This window comes from Kwoniella newhampshirensis, chromosome 1 (genome assembly GCF_039105145.1).
Source record: "Kwoniella newhampshirensis strain CBS 13917 chromosome 1, whole genome shotgun sequence".
NCBI classification, from domain to species: Eukaryota; Fungi; Basidiomycota; class Tremellomycetes; order Tremellales; family Cryptococcaceae; genus Kwoniella; species Kwoniella newhampshirensis.
The window spans coordinates 1,650,730-1,669,607 of record NC_089955.1 but is presented as its reverse complement, the minus strand read 5'-3'; the positions used below and the strand labels follow the sequence as shown (position 1 = coordinate 1,669,607).

The 18,878-nt window shown below is 51.6% G+C and overlaps 7 protein-coding genes across 7 annotated transcripts; 4 read left to right on the top strand and 3 right to left on the bottom strand.

The window, feature by feature from the left end:
- Window positions 1-45: 45 nt before the first annotated feature.
- IAR55_000597 (uncharacterized protein) lies at window positions 46-1,837 on the top strand (the record flags this gene model as incomplete). Its single annotated transcript, XM_066943731.1, has 8 exons — window positions 46-72; window positions 168-424; window positions 488-546; window positions 608-895; window positions 997-1,149; window positions 1,230-1,322; window positions 1,398-1,412; window positions 1,524-1,837. The coding sequence occupies 8 exons, from the start codon at window positions 46-48 to the stop codon at window positions 1,835-1,837; spliced, it is 1,206 nt and encodes a 401-aa protein (XP_066806273.1).
- Window positions 1,838-2,099: 262 nt separating this feature from the next.
- On the bottom strand, window positions 2,100-5,244 carry IAR55_000596 (uncharacterized protein; the record flags this gene model as incomplete). The annotated part of the gene is made up of 5 exons (XM_066943730.1): window positions 2,100-2,842; window positions 2,910-4,308; window positions 4,371-4,465; window positions 4,526-4,760; window positions 4,825-5,244. 5 exons carry the CDS (start codon window positions 5,242-5,244, stop codon window positions 2,100-2,102), a joined length of 2,892 nt encoding a protein of 963 aa, XP_066806272.1.
- A 1,407-nt stretch (window positions 5,245-6,651) lies between these two features.
- Window positions 6,652-8,058, top strand: IAR55_000595 (uncharacterized protein; the record flags this gene model as incomplete). The annotated part of the gene is made up of 1 exon (XM_066943729.1): window positions 6,652-8,058. One exon carries the CDS (start codon window positions 6,652-6,654, stop codon window positions 8,056-8,058), a length of 1,407 nt encoding a protein of 468 aa, XP_066806271.1.
- Window positions 8,059-8,336: 278 nt separating this feature from the next.
- IAR55_000594 (fructose-bisphosphate aldolase 1) lies at window positions 8,337-10,449 on the bottom strand (the record flags this gene model as incomplete). Its single annotated transcript, XM_066943728.1, has 8 exons — window positions 8,337-8,537; window positions 8,596-8,695; window positions 9,100-9,376; window positions 9,430-9,518; window positions 9,579-9,689; window positions 9,747-9,946; window positions 10,277-10,336; window positions 10,423-10,449. The coding sequence occupies 8 exons, from the start codon at window positions 10,447-10,449 to the stop codon at window positions 8,337-8,339; spliced, it is 1,065 nt and encodes a 354-aa protein (XP_066806270.1).
- Window positions 10,450-11,315: 866 nt separating this feature from the next.
- On the top strand, window positions 11,316-13,465 carry IAR55_000593 (uncharacterized protein; the record flags this gene model as incomplete). The annotated part of the gene is made up of 11 exons (XM_066943727.1): window positions 11,316-11,477; window positions 11,534-11,743; window positions 11,810-11,891; window positions 12,032-12,182; window positions 12,257-12,415; window positions 12,495-12,548; window positions 12,609-12,658; window positions 12,717-12,878; window positions 12,969-13,020; window positions 13,080-13,102; window positions 13,230-13,465. 11 exons carry the CDS (start codon window positions 11,316-11,318, stop codon window positions 13,463-13,465), a joined length of 1,341 nt encoding a protein of 446 aa, XP_066806269.1.
- Window positions 13,466-13,690: 225 nt separating this feature from the next.
- IAR55_000592 (uncharacterized protein) lies at window positions 13,691-15,181 on the bottom strand (the record flags this gene model as incomplete). The annotated part of the gene is made up of 7 exons (XM_066943726.1): window positions 13,691-13,776; window positions 13,850-13,913; window positions 13,978-14,514; window positions 14,585-14,803; window positions 14,893-14,975; window positions 15,037-15,066; window positions 15,133-15,181. The coding sequence occupies 7 exons, from the start codon at window positions 15,179-15,181 to the stop codon at window positions 13,691-13,693; spliced, it is 1,068 nt and encodes a 355-aa protein (XP_066806268.1).
- A 359-nt stretch (window positions 15,182-15,540) lies between these two features.
- Window positions 15,541-18,543, top strand: IAR55_000591 (protein transporter SEC24; the record flags this gene model as incomplete). Its single annotated transcript, XM_066943725.1, has 3 exons — window positions 15,541-15,584; window positions 15,656-15,687; window positions 15,761-18,543. The coding sequence occupies 3 exons, from the start codon at window positions 15,541-15,543 to the stop codon at window positions 18,541-18,543; spliced, it is 2,859 nt and encodes a 952-aa protein (XP_066806267.1).
- Window positions 18,544-18,878: the final 335 nt, after the last annotated feature.

Genomic DNA, 18,878 nt, shown 5'->3' with positions numbered 1-18,878 from the left:
CAACACTTGCCCTATCACAGCTAAGAGAGGTCCCATAGTCCCAACATGGGTCTCTTCTCCATCTTCTCCAAGGTGAGCATGAAGACACACCTGATCACCTTTCCGGTCACTTCGCCCGTGCCTCAGCTCAGAGCTGACTAGACGGTCTCGTCGCTCCACTTGCCCAGTCCGCTCCACCAGATTACGAAACCCTCTTGGCTCGTCTCGCTACCGATATCAGCGAGGCCAAGACCCACTTGTCCGAGATCAGACTACGAGAACGACGGTTCAGCTTGTTGGTCAATGCGTACGGAGTAGCAGCATGGGCAGTCTGGGTGGGGTTGTGGTGGGTCAACGGACTGCCTCTGGGACTCATCGGATTGAGCCACCGTGATATAGAGGGGAGGGTGATATCTTTGGGAGGGATCATGGGTGGTCCCGTCTTGTGAGCTGTCGAGCGAACGCATACATCTTCGCCAGAAAAGAGAGCTCATATCTATCAACACAGTATCTATCTGCTAAATCGACTTGTTCATATCTACTTCAAACGACAACGAACGCATGAAGGTGGGTCTAACATTGCAACACTACTCCGATCATCGTGACAATCCACTCATGTCTTGCTCAGAGACACACCTACGTGCTCTCCTCACTCAACAACGCAAGCACCTAGAAGAGATAAAAAAGGCAACCAATTACGACTCAACCCGTAAGCTCATTGAGCAATACGACGATCCGTCAGCAGGAACGCGTTCTGCGCCCGGTCCAAACCAAGCGGGTGGGATCCATCCGTCACCGCGAACACCACAGAGAAAAGTGCTCGATTCGCCTTCGCCTGCTGGAACGAAGAGTGCTGGACCCGGAGGGACACCTAGAGCGCCTGGACATCTCATCGGCGCTGGGGGCACGCCTGGACGTGAGTCCTTGTTTCGCTTGCCAGTCTCATGGCGCGATTCGCAGCGATGCTGCAGTCGAGAGATCAGGAACTCACAAGAGCTGACTGTTGTATGTGTGAAGCAGCAAACTCTCCCATACCCATACCGGAAGGACTCTCATCCGACCAAGCTGCCGCTCTGCAAATGCAGATCCACGCTATCCAGCCTGTCCTTCCTACTCCCGAGAAGAGATGGTACGATCGTGTGGTAGATTTCATCCTCGGAGATGATCCATGTGGGTGCATGCGCATGCGTGGAACCACGCCGGTGAATGGGAACCAAGAATTGCTGTGCTGATACTGAATGACTGTACAGCCCAAGCCGCGCAAAGCAAGTATGCTTTGGTATGTGGTGAATGTTTCAGACATAACGGATTAGTTGGGAGCAAATATGAGTGGGAGAGGATGCGTGAGTTATCATGCGGGTTGTGAAGTATACCGAACATCATGCTGATGAGTCCTTTCTGGCCGTTGGCGATCGCAGAATGGATATGTCCCAGTGAGTTTAGTGCGAATACTCATCAACACTTTCCCCGATCTCGCGTCTTCCATTCATGCTTCCTTTCATTATCACGCTGTTGAAAGAGATACGCTGACCCTATTGACGAAGGATGTAACCATCTCAACCCTTCACCTTTATCCAAACTACAAAATACATCTTCCACTCAACCATTACCCTCTTCCCCCGCCCCCGCCCCAACCGTAACCTCTGCTCCATCACCTTCCATCGTCAAACGTGCCCCTGCTTCTCCTCGACCTAGACGACAGATCGGAGGCGGTGGAAATGGAACTCCCCGGTCCTCGAGATTGAGCAAAGAAGTATTCAGCGCTTCGTCAGAGGATGATGATGATGAGGAGGAAGATGCCGATGCTGACGAGTTGGATAGAGGGGATAATATGGATGTTGATATGGAGGGGAAATGATGCATGATTTTGATGTAGATAACATGCGTGTGAATCCTGATATATGTCGGTTTGATCTCATCCAGTGGAATATTCGATGGTTGCGCACTGTGTTACATACATGAACATGTGATGGGGGCGTTTCACCCTTTTGACCAAGTTGTCATCTAGCGTGTTTCTAGAATGGGAATCTGCCCTGCGGCCGCACCATCAAGGAGCCTAGTGTCCAGATATCCGTTTGCCTCCTCTTCCATTCCCAGAAGTGTCCTCCGACTATGCTGTCTTATCGTCTCTTGGACATCACAGTATTACCAGACGATGAACCCGTCTTCACCACTCCAGGTCTCTTGATCGCAGCTCTCAAAGCTGGACTTTTCGTATTCGTCGATAGCGATCTCCTCCCTCTGGCTCCTCCTCTCACTGTTGTTTGCAACTCCTCATCCTCAGCCTCGACATCATCCGTGTCTCCCTCTCCTTCGTCTTCGATATCACCTTGTCGTTCTCGTTCAACGTCCATATCTTCATCTTCTGCTACCTCCTCTTCTTCCTCATCCGCTTCTTCTGTCTCTCCATCAAATTCCTCATCTTCACCTTTCTTCCAATCGAATTCTAACAGATCCTCCATACCTTCTCTTTCTGCTTGACCACCTTCTTTCCGTAATCTGCTGACTTCCTCTCTGAGCTTTTCGATATAGTCATCCCTCTTATCCACTCTTTCCTTCAACTTTTCGATGAACTCATTCCCAAACCTTAACAGAGCGACTTTACTGACGCCTCTATTGGGGTTATCGTCCGGCACCAACGAGCTCTTCGGCAACAACCTTGGAGCAGACGATCCGGGGATGGGTTCACCCGTCTCAGCATCAAGCGCTTCGGTGTTGATGGGCGGAAGGAGTAGCCGAAGTTCGTCGAATCCAGCTTTGAGCGAATCACGACGTTTCTGTTCAGCTGCTTTGTGCGAGGTTTTACGTGTTTCCGGTTCCGTAGACTGAGACGCAGCTGCGGCCGCTGCAGAAGCCTTGGTAGCTGCAACGTAGAAGGCTGAGTCAGCAGCAGACTCGGTCACCTGGTCATCCCTCCGTCCTCCACTCACCAGCTCGGACACCTACACCACCTTGGGGCCGAATCGCCAAAGCTCTCTTCCCACTCGCACCCATTGATCCTGCCTTGTTTCCGACAGCTTTCTTGTTCGTACCATTTCCATTCGTATTTGCACCATTTGCAGCAGTGGGCTTGCTTTTGGCCGTCCGACTTCCTGTCCCGAGCCCACTATGTCTTCCTGAGGTGCGGGGCAGAAGGGTGGGAGCGGGTACGTCGCCTTGATAACTAATCGCTACGTCACCTGCTTGGTGGGAATCTTCACTCAATATAATTTCGGTATCCCCCGCAAGATTCATCAGACTCGCGGGTGTCATGGGCGTGACGCCTTTTCGTCCTTTGTAGCTGCCATTGGGAACAGGGGGTGGGGGCATAATGTGACTCAAATCAACTGGAGACGGAGTGGATGTCGTTGAATTTGATACGTTGCTGTTCAGGTGTCTCTGATCAACTGCCGAGGGTGGCAGGTAGCCTAGTCCTATCCCAGGACCGGAAGGATAGGATTTCTGTACGGAAGGTGAAGTAGGTACGGAATAGTTCCCGTTACCCGTCGTTGATGACGTGCGGTTGTGGGATCGATGACCAGTCGGTTTAAGCATTGGAGATGGCCGACTCTTCAAAGGTAAAGGGTGACGGTGAGGGCCAGGACCTGTACTTGGGTTCAGCGCGGGGGATGCAAGAATGGTGCTATGCCCTGCTGTAGAAGTGCTAGCCATGGAAGGGGAGTGGTAAGTCGGTTGAGAGATATCGCTATATGAATTTACGTTGCTGTTGTTGTTGTTGCTATCCATAAAGCCGACCAAGGCCCGGAGATATTCTGGATCAGTGAGATCGCCGTTGTTCTGCGGGCCAAGGGCTGGAGATAACGTCTGCTGAGCTCCACCACTTGACCCAACGGGATTGAGTGCGGGTGATGACAATGCGCTGAGTGGATGAGGACCTCGAAGTTGCTGCCCATTGACCGCTGGCGAGAAATGCTGATGAGAATGACCCTGTGATCGACTCGCCCGATTTGTTGCTTCTAGCGCTGGTGATGTAAGAGGGGAGAATATCGCCGAAGAAGGGGTGATGCCTGGTGTCGTCGCTGGTCTTGACCCGGTTGACGAATGTCCGCTTGAAGCGATGTATGGAGAAGTTGATGCAGCTATGACAGCAGCCGCAGTGGCTTGCATTTCAAGTTGCTGCTGCTGTAGCGATGCGAGTTGCTCCTGGAACTGCCTTTGCTGTTCTTGAAGCTGCTCGATGGGACTCTTGTTCAAAGGCTGGGGCTGTGAATGTGACAAAGAGTTTCGATGAGAGTGGGAGGAGAAGGCGACGTGGTTAGTGGGCGAGGCGTAATTCGATGTCGAGGTGTGCTGCGAAAGGGCGGGAGAAAGGAGGGGCATCATATTGGGCTGAGTGAAGAACTGGTCTGAGAATACGAAAAACCTGGCTGTCCGATAATTTTTGGACTCACATCGTTGACGTCCATCCCTTGAGATCGCGCAAACATCTCAAGATGCATAGGACTCATTGGATCTGCTCTCCCTGAGGGCATGATCTCCCCAGAACCTAAGGAGGCGGAACCAATGTCAACGACTGGTCCGTCCAAGGAGGGCTACCATCACTCACCAGGTGTGGGCATACCGCCTGTAGTGGATTGACCTTGCCATTTTGAGCTACCCCCATTCCTGTCCGAATGACTGTGTTGACTTTGTAAATGTTGGTTCGATCCGCCGCCTTGGCTACTTTGGTGAAGATGTAAGGCTTGTCGCGCTTCTGGTGAGGAGAGGAACAGCTGTCCGAGCGGGAAGTTGGGATTGGAGATGTCGAACCCGAGGGGTGATTGCATGTGAATCGCTTGAAGCTGATGTGTGACTATGATCAGTTCCGTGCACAAGTGAATATACTGAGGAGACATGGCCACTCACTTGCTGCTGCAAGATTGCGGATTGAACCGCATCATATTCTTGCCTTGCATAGTCCTCGTCTTGTCCTCGGCTCATAGCCGCCAGCATATCTTCCATCTGGGCCTCGTCCACATCCATCGCATGTCCTGTATCCTGACCCGTACTTTGTCCTCCTTGTCGTTGCATGCTTGCCCGTTTGCTGGAATTCCTCGCAGTCCTCGGCGAGAAGTCGGAAGGTCCTGCTTCCATTTCCTGATTCTGGTGCTGGTTCTGACGCTCTCTCTGTGATCTGTCCAGGTCTTGCGGGGAAGTCATGCTTGACATGGAAGGGTCGATCCCAGTCAAGGCCAGGAAGTCAAGTGAGAAGAGATCCGAATCTTGACCAGAAGGAAACGACGAGGAGGAAGGAGACACAGCAGACGAGGTGGTAGTAGGTTCCATGGCCGGCTGTATGACCGGGAGGGGCGAGCCCGAGCTGAAACCCGAGCTGCAGCTGAAGCTGAAGCCGGATTGACCAGTGGCCAAACGAGTCTCGGTCGAATTAGAGCTCGAACTTACTGCTCAACCGAGTCGAGAAGCCTGACAACGGCTGGAGCAAAAAGTTCGCCTGATGAACCAATGTTCCGGAGGTGACCCGAAGCAAGGGCGGGGAAAGGCGGATTTCGTTCCGTTGCGTTGTGAAGCCAAGATAGATACCCGACGAACGTGTGTGAGTGGTTATCGTCTTTGACGGGTCGTCATCATTGTGTGTGGTGTGTGATGTTGGTGCAAGAAACGAATTTGAATGGGATTCAATGGCCCTGGTATACACAGGATGTGTTTGTACAGTTTACAACAACACTTTCAGAAAATTCGACCTCACCCAAGTCTACCGTAGCAGTAAGCTCAATGGTACAAACTTTCCGCATAATTCACAACGCAATGGCAGCATCACAGAGAGAGAGAGTGTGCGCCCAGTTCTCAAAAAGAAAGGTTACGAGAAGCCAGTGTCTGAACAAACCATTCCCAAGGGGAAATTGACCCCGCATTACAAAATTATCCTAATGGGGGAAATACGATCGATCCAGGATAAGGACGGCGGCGCCACCCGGAGGTTCAGGAATTCGTATTGTAATCGTAAGGTTGTAATCAGGGAATGTATATAGGCTATTGTCATTCTCATTATTATTGTTATCGTCATTACTATTATTATTATGATGATGACGATGATGATGAAACCCCCAACATTGGTCGTGTGCACGTTCGTGAAATGTCGACTTTGGATTGGTCTGATTTCTCCCCCGGAGACAAGGGGCTCCTGGCTCTCACATGCTTATTATTTCGCTTCGGTCGTACCCGTATAGCATGCGTGCTCGTGTGAGTCGTAATCTAGGTGCTGGTTCTGGACAAGGGAGAAGGGGTTTGTCCGAAGATAGACAGATGGATGGACAGCTGCAGCTGCAGTCATGTCCTTCGGGCTCACAGGAGCGAACCCCGGGTTAGCGACTCGAGAGTGAATCCATTCAGTCTATATGCCTGAGCAGCAAGGGTCCCTCTGTGCCTCGTCTACCATGTGAAGGGAGATGCTTCAAGATGTTCAGACGTAATCCTTGAAGCATGCATGCTCCCTCCGCTCAAGTCGTGAGGAGAGATGCATCTGTAAGATGAAGTTTGGATGACCACGGTGAGGCTTGTTTCAGATTTGATTCCGTCCGAGTCGTTCTCGTTATCAACATTTGTTGAGGATTGGCCACTCAACCGGCTTCGTAATCTCTCGCCTTGGATCAGCGCACGAACTCGCGCATCTTAGCGGTCAAGCATCTCCCGTCATCCCCTTCGAGCATCGTCGTCAAGACTGATCAGCATACTATGTCCACATCCAAGTTGGTAGACCAACTCTCGCCTAAACTCGCCTCCACCCAAGTAGCATCCAACACCGACATCCTACTCTCCGTCCTCTCCCACCTCACCGCTTCGCCTTCCACCCTCTTCTCCTGTCTTCTCGTCTCCCGAACATTCTTCTTCCCCTCCGCCTCCATCCTCTATCGCACCATCACCATCCATCCGAACGATCCCGACCTATTCGTCGGCTCCACTCGCCCTGAATCGCCTTATCCCCAACCTTCCTCGTTTGGGAAGAACAATCTCCTCCCCCTCATCCGAGAGTGTGTCGTGTCTCTCCATGGGATCAACGAATGCCCCTTCGTCCAACATTACATCCAACCTTTACCGAATCTACATACCCTCCATTTGGCAGGGGGGAAAAGACCGAAAAGTCTAGATGAGAATGATGTCTGTAGAGAAGAGCAATGTCAATTCGTGCAAAAAGTCTGTGTGACCGCCAAGAAAGTCGTTGTTCGGCGACCTGATCTAGGGGTCAAACGACAAGGAGGAGCAGGAGGAGGGGTCTTAGGTTCTATGCGAGGGCTGGAAGAGGTAGTGATGAAATTGAGACCATGTCAATTACCTCTCTATCTCGCTGCCAGCCAAGACGCCGGTGTCAAGGAATACACTTGGCCATATCGATATTCGAGTCTGGGTAGAACCAAGGAGATAAAGCTGGTCTGGTGGGACGAGAGACACTCTTACAGAATAGAGGGATACGAGATCCGATCCAGAGGGTTTCGTGGGATGAGTCGATTGGATTTCCACGGATCAGGAATCGGGACGATTCACATGAAAGGATGCGAGTACTGTGATCAACAAGGCTGTGTCAGATATTCACCCCATGCTGCCGTACAGCTGCCGGCTCTGATGAGGAGATTGGGGGAGGATACACAGGTGGAAAGAGTGAGGATATATAATGTAGATAACACTGCGAGAGAACAATGGATAGATGGAAAGATCAGCGTAGAGGAGGTCAAGCAGAGAATGAAGGAAGCATTCTTACAAGGAAGACGGATGAAGAAGAACGATGGGGATGATTATCGTCCCTCAGAGAGAGGAGAAACCGATATAAGAGGGAAAAGCGATATCAGTATTTCATTCCACACCGCCGAAGAGTATCTCAACTCCTCAGCTCGATATAACGGAGAGATCGATGACCAAGAGCTTGTTTACTGGCAGAGGAAAGTAACACCTACCGAGGAATGGAAACGACAACGGGTGGAAGCTATTGAATTCACGCGTGACATCGATGGTGGCGCCGAGACGGAGTATCTGGACGGCTTGTCTGAAGAAGAGTTGGAGGCGTATATCTCAAGGGTACGGTCCTGCGGAGAGAGCGACAGGAGAGAAAGGGAGGCGGAGGAGACCGCGACGATTGTAGGGCTATGAAATTGCGGGGTGTTTGATTAGGTACTGCAGCTGCAATTGTATTTTCGCAAACAAATCTAGGCCTCCCAGATATGATCTGGCCCTATGGTGTATCAGACTCCCCTTGTATATTCAGCTCCGACATGTATGTCCTAACGAATGGTACACTTCAATGCAGCGCGAACTGGACATTCTGACGCGAGACTTGTTCATCTCTTGACAAAACACAAAAGACAACGCTACGCTACACTGCTTTTTCGCTGATCGTAAAAAACTTCTGTCATCCAAATATGCCCCATCTAGTTCCTGTTCTCGTTACCCAAGTCCTTGCATGCCTCCTTGACACGCTCGACGAGGGTCTTTTCACCTTCTCGGACCCAGACTCGGGGGTCGTATTGCTTCTTGTTGGGCTTGTCGGCGCCCTCGGGGTTACCGACCTGGGTCATGAGGTAGTCCTTCTTCTTGAGCACGAAGTCTCGGACACCGGAAAGGTAGGCCCACTGAAGAGATACAGAGTCATCATTAGTTCAAAGCATGTAGCAGTATTGCAAAACCCACCTGAGTGTCAGTGTCAACATTCATCTTGACAACACCGTTGACAACAGCCTCTCGGATCTCGTCCTTGGTAGAACCGGAACCACCGTGGAAGACAAGGTACCTGTTTGAAGTTTTAGCCTCCAGTCATACTGGTACTATACACTACACGCAGTCAAAACCGTAACCCAGAGTATGTCGCACCAATATGACACCTCCTTCCCCACGTCCCACACCTTCCACGGCCTCTCAAAAGGAGACAGCACGTAGAGTACAGTGCTCGCCACAGACTAAACTGAAACGACATCAAAGGGTAGAAGAAGCAGGCTCTAAATGTGGTGAAAAGAAAAACCATTACTCTGCGCTGACCTGATCGCCTCAACATCTCATTGAAGGAGAGCCGGGCACTGTCTATGTTGGGTAGCGGATGGAAGGACAACATGGAAGGACAGGTGTTGGGAAAAAGTGGAAAACCCCAGCAACAGGCGATAACAACCAAAGCATGGAATGCAAAGCAAAATCACTCACAAAGGCTTGTCGCCCTCCTTGCCCTTGAGCTGCTCAGAGGCATACGCCTGATGCTTGCCCAAGAGCTCAGGTCGGAGCTTGACGTTTCCGGGCTTGTAGACACCGTGGACGTTTCCGAAACCGGCGGCAATAGAGAAGTTGGGGGAGATAGCGGCAAGAGCGGAGTAGACGTCCCAGATGTCCTCGGGTTGAGTGTAGAGAGAGTTGTTGTCGACAGAAGTGTTGTCAACACCGTCCTCCTCACCACCGGTGATACCGATCTCCATCTCGAGCCATTCTGAACCATCTCGTCAGTCTTGCCGGCCTCTTGATGACTAGGTGAGCACTCACGGTTCATCTTGGCCATTCGCTGGAAGTAGTGGACACACTCCTTGATGTTGTCCTCCTTGGACTCCTCAGACAAGTCGAGCATGTGGGAGCTGAATGTACAAGATTGTAAGTGGTAGATCTGATCGAAGAACTCGATTAGCAACACTCACGAGAAAAGAGGGACACCGTGCTCCTTGAAGTAAGCCTCATCGGCATCGAGCATACCATCGAACCAAGGAAGAAGCTTCTTGGCGCAGTGATCGGAGTGGAGAACGACGGGGCTGCGCGAGCAAGTCAGTCAACCGGCGCTTATCGCTTCTATTTTCAGCTCCACTTACACGCCGTAGCTGGGAGCAATGCTTCTGATGAAATGGGCGGCAGCAGTGGCACCAGCGATGGAAGCCTCTTGGTTGCCGTTGGCGAGACCCTTTCCGGCGAAGAAAGCGGCACCACCTTGGGAGACCTGAAGGATGATGGGGGATTTGATGTCACGGGCGGCCTCGAGGACGGCGTTCACAACAGATGAGGAAGTGACGTTCTGCAGTGCAAAAGGGTAAGCGAGACCGTAACGTAAAAAGATAAGGGTCAATTACTCACGATAGCCTGAAGATTGGGAAGAGAATAGGGGAATCAAAGGTCAGCATTTCAAGAACGTTTGCGGTGCCGTCTGGCGAGGGTAAAGACGTACGGGGATGGCGAACTGCGATAAGGCATCATGTCAGCTCCTGCTTCTCAGGGTAAAAATGCCGGCGGTAAGGAAATGGAGATTTCGTGTATTCACATCCCGACGAGGACGGAGTCAAATGGGACGAGCGACTGGGCAAGTCCTCTTTTTCGTGGAAGTGTCTGAAGGGGAAAGGTTGCTCACCTTGTTGTCCTTGGCGTATTGGAAGAGTTTTCGGGTGTCGTCACCAGAGAGGACGCCGGCCTATGAGTGGGTGGTGTGAGTATGCTCAACGACGGCGGCTGTTGAGGAGATGGAAGTTGTCGGATGAGAAGAGGGACTAGACTCACGGGAACAACGGAGAGAGCACCTGACATTGTGGATGAGATGTTATATGTATGTCTGAGAAGGCCTGGGTGTGAGTATGGCTGCACACGGAGAGTAGGCGGTAGGTTAGCCCAACTTACGAGTTGATTGATGAGCTGTATAAACAGGGAAAGATGTTGAAAAGAAAGAGAGAGAACAAAACAGTTCGGTTGCGTTGGGGGATGGGATTATCTCCACTCTTTCAGGTGGTGGTGGCATGTCATACTACGTCAGGACCTCGCTTCTCGCGGGCTGTCATTGCCCAATTCCTCCTTTCCGCATTTCAGGTCTACCTTATTCGATCCCACCACTCCAGTTTGTGGGGTCCCTCAGTTTGGTGAACGGGCGCATCACTTTGATACCGAGTAACACCGAAATCCCGACGGAGTGGCCCGGCCCGGTTCACGCCTTCGAACCTCCACTTGAGAGAGAATCCCGGGAGATAGGTGACTCGAGATGGAGAGAAACGTACGTACAGGTAGGCGAAAGGGAATATGATCATGCTTACCAACTCGGTCACAAATCAGATGAACCGCTTTCCTGTGCATGCCCATGCGATCGCTACACATGTCAGGTCGACCCTAAGAGATCGTCAGCTGACCATAACCTCTCTGGAATGAGGTACAGACGTGAAAATGATGCCGAGAGGACTCGATTAGAACTAGTTTGGCTTGGAAGGCCCGACGGGCCGATTCAGACATGCATCTTTGGAAAGAGGTCACGCTGATGAGCGATGAAAAGTACGAGCTGATGCAGGGGGATGGAGCATGACAGGGGGGTATATATATATATATATATATAAGGTGACAGAGGAGATGGGACAAGACAGTCGCACACACGGCCACAACCCCGAAGCTAGAGCAAGAAACGTTGCAAGATGAAGCTACTTTCCCTCCTCGTAGGAGGACTCACATCCCTCAAACTGGTCTTGGGGGCGACTGGATACACTCACAGCGAAAGATCTCACCCATCTCCTCGAAGACGATGGACGTCGACAAACCCATATGTCACTGTCGATGGCTCAACCTGCACGGTCAAGGTGAGTCTGCATTCTTCTCGTGGACGTGTCTACCGGCTGGCTGATGAGCACAACAGCCAATGGGAGGTGGTCGAGATGATGGCCCGAACCTCCTCTACGCCTTCCAACTTTGCGGCTCTTACGCCCTCATCGACCTACCTGGCTATTACACAGTCAACACTGTGCTCAACACTTATCTCCACAACGTGGAGGTAAGACTCTCCGGAGCGATCAGTTACGTTCCCGATATCGCCTATTGGTCTCCTGCTTCGATCTACCTGACTTATGTGAGTGGCGAATTCCCGTTTCTGGCGCAGTTGAATTGCTGATCCGTCGATCTTGGCCTCTCTCAGCAAAATTCTACGACCTACTGGTTCTTCCAAGGCGACGGAGTGACCCTCCATGGTGGTGGCACCATCGATGCCAACGGCCAAAGTGAGTGATCACGATCCTCGCGCAGTTCTGCCATCTGCCGCAATTTCCTGTTACCGCAATCGCCCCCTTCTCCTGTTTGATTCCCTGTACCGACCCCCTCTCCAAATCTATCATAATCATCCGCTGACGCCGCACAATAGCTTGGTGGGACTACTTTGCCCAGCACCGAAATGCCGGCGTGGCAGGTGGCTCGTCTCGAACGTTCGCTCGTCCTATTCCACTCACAGTCGGCAACGCAACGAATGTAAAAATCGACGATATCAGCGTCATCAACTCTCCATTCTGGCACAAGTGAGTTGTGTGACGATACACAGAAGCCCTGAAAGTATGAAAAGGCCTGAAGCTGACCGTTACGCCCATACCAGCTTCGTTTACAACTCCACCGACGTGACGTACTCCAACATCCAGATCCATTCCAGATCTTCAAACGCTTCTGCCCCCGCTGCCAACTCTGATGGTTGGGATATCTACCGTTCGACCTACGTGACGATCAGAGACTCGAATGTTCAAAATGGAGATGATTGGTGGGTATTTCTTGGTTCAAGGCCATACCGGCTATACAATACCTTTAAGACAAGGCGTTGACTGATCTGTCGCTCACAGCGTCTCATTCAAGCCCAACTCGACTTACATGACCGTTGAGAACATGATCTGCAAGTGAGTGTGAACTGATTGTGGTACACCCAGCGAGCTGGAGCTGATGGACGGCTATCGTAGTGGCTCTCACGGCATCTCGGTTGGTTCTTTGGGTCAATACGCTGGCGAGAGTGGGTACCGATTACTGTTAGAGTCTCAGAAGCTTACTTGACGCTTGGACAAACCCAGCCGATATCGTTGCGAACGTCTATGTGCGAAACATCTCCATGTCAAATGCGGAGAATGGGGCTCGTATCAAGGTCTTCGGTGGATCCAACGACACTCAGTCCGTCTCTGGAGGTGGCAGTGGTTATGTCAGGAACGTTACTTTCCAGGACTTTGTGAATGATAGTGAGTGTTTCGATATCCCAAGATCGTGAAATCGATGAGTACCACGCGCATCACATGTCAAGTAAGCTGACTAGCGATATCGATGGGTAGATGTGGACAACCCGATCTATTTGACTCAATGTTATAGTTCTTCGGCACAACAGTGAGTGGCAGCTCCTTCGGCTTCGACGAGGCAATAAGGCTGACAATGTGGTGTTTCAGATGTCAGAACTTCCCCTCGACTTGTGAGTGACAGTCTGCATTACCGCTTAACCTATCCACTTCACATGATCGCCATGCTACCTTCACACATACAATTTCCATACATTCTGGCCATAATCAGTCCGAAGCTGACACCCTTCTCCGGCACAGTGTCAATCTCCGACGTCCACTTCATCAATATCTCAGGGACAGCCTCCGGCGTGGTCGCCAACAACACAGTCGCGACACTTGAATGTTCTGCCGAATGTGTCGATATCACTTCAACAGGGACTCAGCTGGCACCCAAGAACGGTACTGTGGGTTCTGGACAGTATCTCTGCGCCAATCTTCAGGACGAGAGTACCCTTGATTTCCCTTGTACGGACGTTGCTATCACAAGGGGTTAAAGGGGCTAGTCAGTCGGAATGGGTCATCTGTATAGTAAGGGAATAAAGGAAAGAAGGGAGAGAAAACAAAAAGCAATGCAGCATAATCGGAAATCCTTGTAGGCTATAATGTAAAGATGCATTGAATTATCGTGCAAGATCTGCACCATTCTAACTCGCCGAACCCATACGACATGATTGCCTGTCTGCCCTATCCATACACGTATACACATGCGTCCATCTCATCTATTGATGCCCATTTAGAGCTTCTTCGCTAGGTGGCTCTTCCGCCGTCATCTGACCCAACAACTTCCAGCTCTTGGCATAAGTGGCTAAAAGAGGTGTCATCAGCTCATGGCTATCTACTGGATCGGATGGGATCGAGTCGAAAAAGTAGCCACTCACGCTTGTATATTCGCACTATACCCTCGTCATCGCTCGTCGTCAATGTTGTCCCCGTTGCGTTCCACTGACATATTTCAATCCGTCAGCACCAATTTCTTGGACATTCCAATCTAGATTTTATGACTCACATCAACCATTCCCACTCTTGCACCACCCTTGCCGAATTCTCCCGTACATTCCGCTGTCCAACTCCTCTTCACTTCTTCCTCACTATCATAATCCAATCTCAGTCTTTCTCCCGGTGGTTCCACTCTCCATATCCTGACTGTTCCATCCCTACTCCCAGTCGCTAAAAGATGGTATGATCTCCCACAAGATGGAGCCCAAGCGACACTTGTCAGAGGAGCCGCTCCGTTGCCAGAAGGGGTGAGATGGATCAAAGAAGTCGGTTGAGGATCGAGAACGACAAGTTTGAGCGTAGGCGATGTCCCGGAGAACGTGGCGAGGACTGATCCCCACCATTTCTCTTTGCACCATGATAGACCCCATCCGCCCGAAGCTAGTTCTGACGTGGATGCGGCGCTTTCGGCAGGTGGAGGGATCTCATCGCTGTTTCCGGGAAGAGGCAGGGAAGGGACATGGATGGAGTGTACGAGAGACCAGTCGTTAAGTGATGGGTCGAGAGAGGTGTATATGCGGAGGTACGAATCAGTGGAGATGGAAGCCTTGATAATATCATGCCAAGATAGGTTTCGTTAGCCCCTGATCTACCTCAAGAGCGCAAGGAGTACCTACAACGCGCAAACCATAGGCGGGATCAGGTGGCCCGAATTGCACACTTCTCACACTGCCCTTGGCTCCCGTCAACACACCCCTCTCAACCCATCTTCCGTCCCGTTCACGACCGGATGGCTCTTCCCATATTCTTACAGAACGATCATGCGATGATGAGGCCAAGAGAGAACCGTGGATGGGATGGGCAAATGAGAGGTGTAGTATAGGTGCATCGTGGGCCTGCGCCATGAATTAGCTCGGCACTTGGAGGGACTATGACGATAACGGAATGCCGAGGAAAGCGAGGAAGATTGCACAGCTCAGCTCACCTTCCATTCGGTTTCGTGGTCCCAGGTACCTTGTGGTGTTTTCCTGAAGATCTTGATCTTCTGATCAGCAGAACATGTCGCGACTGAAAGAGCATCGAAGAGCTGGTCAGTTGATGTCACGTCTCGGCGTGCATGTCGGCTCACGTCGTTCTCCGTAGAAATCATAAACGATGTCTGGAGAGCAAAGTCCGTCAGCTGAGCGCCCGACAAGAGGGACGATACACGAGACAGAGTACTCACGCGTCACGAGATCTGCATGCCCCGGTGCTAAAAGGTTGGTTTGAAGCATGTTGGTGTGGTGGTAGTGTCTGAACAGTAGCTGTTGTATCGATCCAAGGAGGACATCTCCCTACAAAGTTGACCATTCTCCACAACATCGACTTGACGAGTGATGCCAGATGAACGCGGGGCCACCTCCCAGTCCGTGATCGGAATATCGCCGATATCTCCGGAATTGTGGCACTTGATCTACGACGCGATGCTGCCTCGTCACCAACCACCTACCAATCCAACCCACCCACCATTCACCAGCCAGCTCATCATGTCTTCCCTGTCTGGATCTCAGCAGCAACCGCAGTAGCTGCAGCCATCTTACCTTCGATGGATCTCAACTACTCACCGAGCTATTCAACCAGAACTCGATCAGAAATGTCGCAACCTTTGATGCTGCCTCAGGGCTGGGAAGCTAGATGGTGAGCAGTCTTCCTTGGCACTCACCGTGCTCGGTGCCGGGTTGTTGCTGACCTCTGTATCATGATCGCAGGGATGCCCAATCAAGCGCCTACATCTATATCGGTTCGTTGTTCAGCTGCTCAGCTGCCTATAATATTAGATGGTTCGCGTACTGACGTCACCTGCTTCACTGCAGATCAATCTACGGGTCAATCTCAATGGGAGCTGCCGACCAATCCTTCGTACCCAACATCTCATCCGTCAGCTTCACCACCTCCGAATCCCGCTTCTGCTCCAGCCAACGCTGCTCCTTCTCGACATGGGCGTCGGCAATATCCCACCGCCCAAATCCAACAGATGTACGGATCAGCCTACGAAGCACAACCACAGGTTGGACAGCCACAACCGTTGACCGCTCCAGGCTATCCTGATCAAGGAGGCGCACAACAACCGCAATTTTTTACGCCTGGTCTGGGTGGTGCGGACGCTCAACAACCCGCTGTATACGGGTCTCAGCAAGCTCCGTACGGTGGGGCACCTCAACAGCCAGCATATGGGCAACCACCTGCATACGGTCAACAACCTGTCGAGCAGATCTCGAACCAATTTCAACAGATGAACATGGGTCAGAAAGGAGGGGCAGCGTACGGAGCGGACCAGAAACAACTTCATCAGATCCAAACCGTCAACCTTATTGGTATGCAACCCGACGTTTCCGCCCTGGACTCTCCTCCACCACCATATTTACTTCCCCCGAATGCAGCGGTCACATCTTCCCCTCACATTCAGCCCCACCCATCTTACCAGCGATGTACCCTGACGTCCATGCCCACGACCCAATCCCTCCTCAACAAGTCCAAGCTCCCCTTGGCGCTCGTCATGGCACCTCACAGATCGTACCGCGAGTCAGACGGTGACGAGCCTGTTCCTGTGGTAGAAGATGCGGTCATCGCACGATGTAGACGATGTAGGGCGTACATCAACCCTTTCGTCACTTTCATCGAGGGCGGAAACAGGTGGAAGTGCTGCATGTGTGGTTTGAGTAATGAGGTCCCTCAGCTCTTCGACTGGGATCAGCGAGAAGGGAAGCCAGCAGATCGATGGGCGAGGAAGGAGTTAAATCATGGCGTGGTGGAGTACATTGCTCCAACAGAATATATGGTTCGACCTCCACAGCCGCCGGTGTACGCTTTCGTCATCGACGTCAGTCAGCCCGCGATCCAATCGGGTATGGTGGCAGTCGCGGCGAGGACGATTTTGGAAAGCCTGGACAATATCCCCAACGCAGACAACAGAACCAAAATCACCATCATAGCCGTTTCTACCAGTCTTCACTTCTTTTCTCTGCCCGCCGGAGCGACCGAAGCGACCATGCTCGTTGTTTCCGACCTGTCCGACGTCTTCTTGCCCAAACCTGTCGATTTGCTCGTCAACCTCACCGAGTCTCGTCCAGCAATCGAATCGCTTCTGGGTCGACTCAGTGACATGTTCCAAGATTCGCACGTTGTCGGCAACGCTCTTGGTTCAGGTCTCCAAGCGGCTCATCAACTCATCAGCAAGATTGGAGGAAAGATTGTGTGTCTCACTGCGAGCTTGCCAACGATGGGCGAGGGAGCGTTGAAGGCTCGAGACGATCCCAAACTCCTTGGTACTAGCAAGGAGAGCTCTCTTCTCAACGCGGGTTCAAGCTTCTACAAGACCTTCGCCATCGAATGTTCGAAGCAGCAAGTCGCTGTGGATATGTTCCTCTTTTCAACCACCTACACCGATGTAGCGACACTTTCATGCTTGCCGAGATACACCGCCGGCCAAACTTATCTTTATCCAGGATTCAATGCCAGTCGATCAGAGGATGCTATCAAATTCGCGACCGAGTTCGGAAAGGTTTTGGCGATGCCTATGGGTTTGGAAGCGGTAATCCGAGTTCGTGCGACAAGAGGCATTCGAATGTCCGCTTTCCACGGGAATTTCTTTATTCGATCAACAGATCTTCTTGCTCTTCCAGTCGTGCCGATGGATCAGAACTACGTCATCGAATTACAACTGGAGGACGATATCAAGGGATCGTTCGTGGTCTTACAGACGGCCGTCCTTCACACCACTTGCTATGGCGAGAGACGTATCCGCGTCGTCACCCAAGCGATGCCCACGACAGACTCGATCGCAGAACTCTATGCTTCTGCCGATCAGGTCGCCATCGCGACCTATCTCACCAACAAGGGTGTCGAGCGATCAATGAGTCACCATCTCGACGACGCGAGGAATTTGATCACCAACAGGTTGGGGGAAATGCTGAGTGTGTACAAGAACCAAGTCACCTCGGCCGCTGGCGCGTCCGCCCAGCTCGCTGTCCCTGACAACCTCAAGCTGTTGCCTTTGCTCTGTTGCGGTTTGGTCAAGCATGTCGGCCTTCGAGAAGGTTCTTCGATCCCTCCGGATCTCCGGTCGTATGCACAATGCCTTCTCACTACTCTTCCTTGTCAATCACTGGTCCCCTACATACACCCCCGTTTCTACTCTCTGCACAACATGCCAGCGGAAGCAGGTAATATGGGTGAGCATGGCGTCACACTTCCTCCAGCACTGAACCTCACTTCGGAGCGATTGGAACGACATGGTCTTTTCTTGATCGAGGACGGACAAAACATCTTCCTCTGGGTGGGCCACGAGGCTGTACCTCGACTTATACAAGATGTCTTCGACCTTCCATCATACGGAGAATTGACAGGCGGGAAATACACCTTACCAGTTCTGGACAACCCGTTCTCTCAGAGGGTCAACAACATAGTGGCGAAGACGAGAGAGATGAGAAGAGGTGTTTACCGACCTCATTTGTATGTTGTGAAGAGCGATGCGGAACCAGCTTTGAGAAGCTGGGCATTGAGTCTGTTGATCGAGGATAGGATGGATCACATGAGCAGTTATGCTCAATATTTGACGACGGTGAAGAACAAGGTGGGTCAAGGTGTTCTGTCATGACTTCAGGAGCGCCCGCTAACGCTGTCGATCTGAATAGGTCAATGGAAGTTCATGATCTGTTATTGGGCGGAGATAGCTGTTGGACCATACGCACATCCTCGTGCGCTCACCCCGCCTGTAGAAATGATCATACGTATATGGAAGACGGCATGGCATGTTGACTGTGGTCTGGAATGCTTGAGTGGTCAACTGCGACTCCCAATGCATGATGAGGCCAGTGATAGTATAGTGATGATTTGTGGCCGAACAGGTGATTATTGACTCAAGTGTACTGAATCATCCTCGCTTTATCTCAATCCTGCAGGATGGTGATGTAGGTCATCAGCATCTCGGCT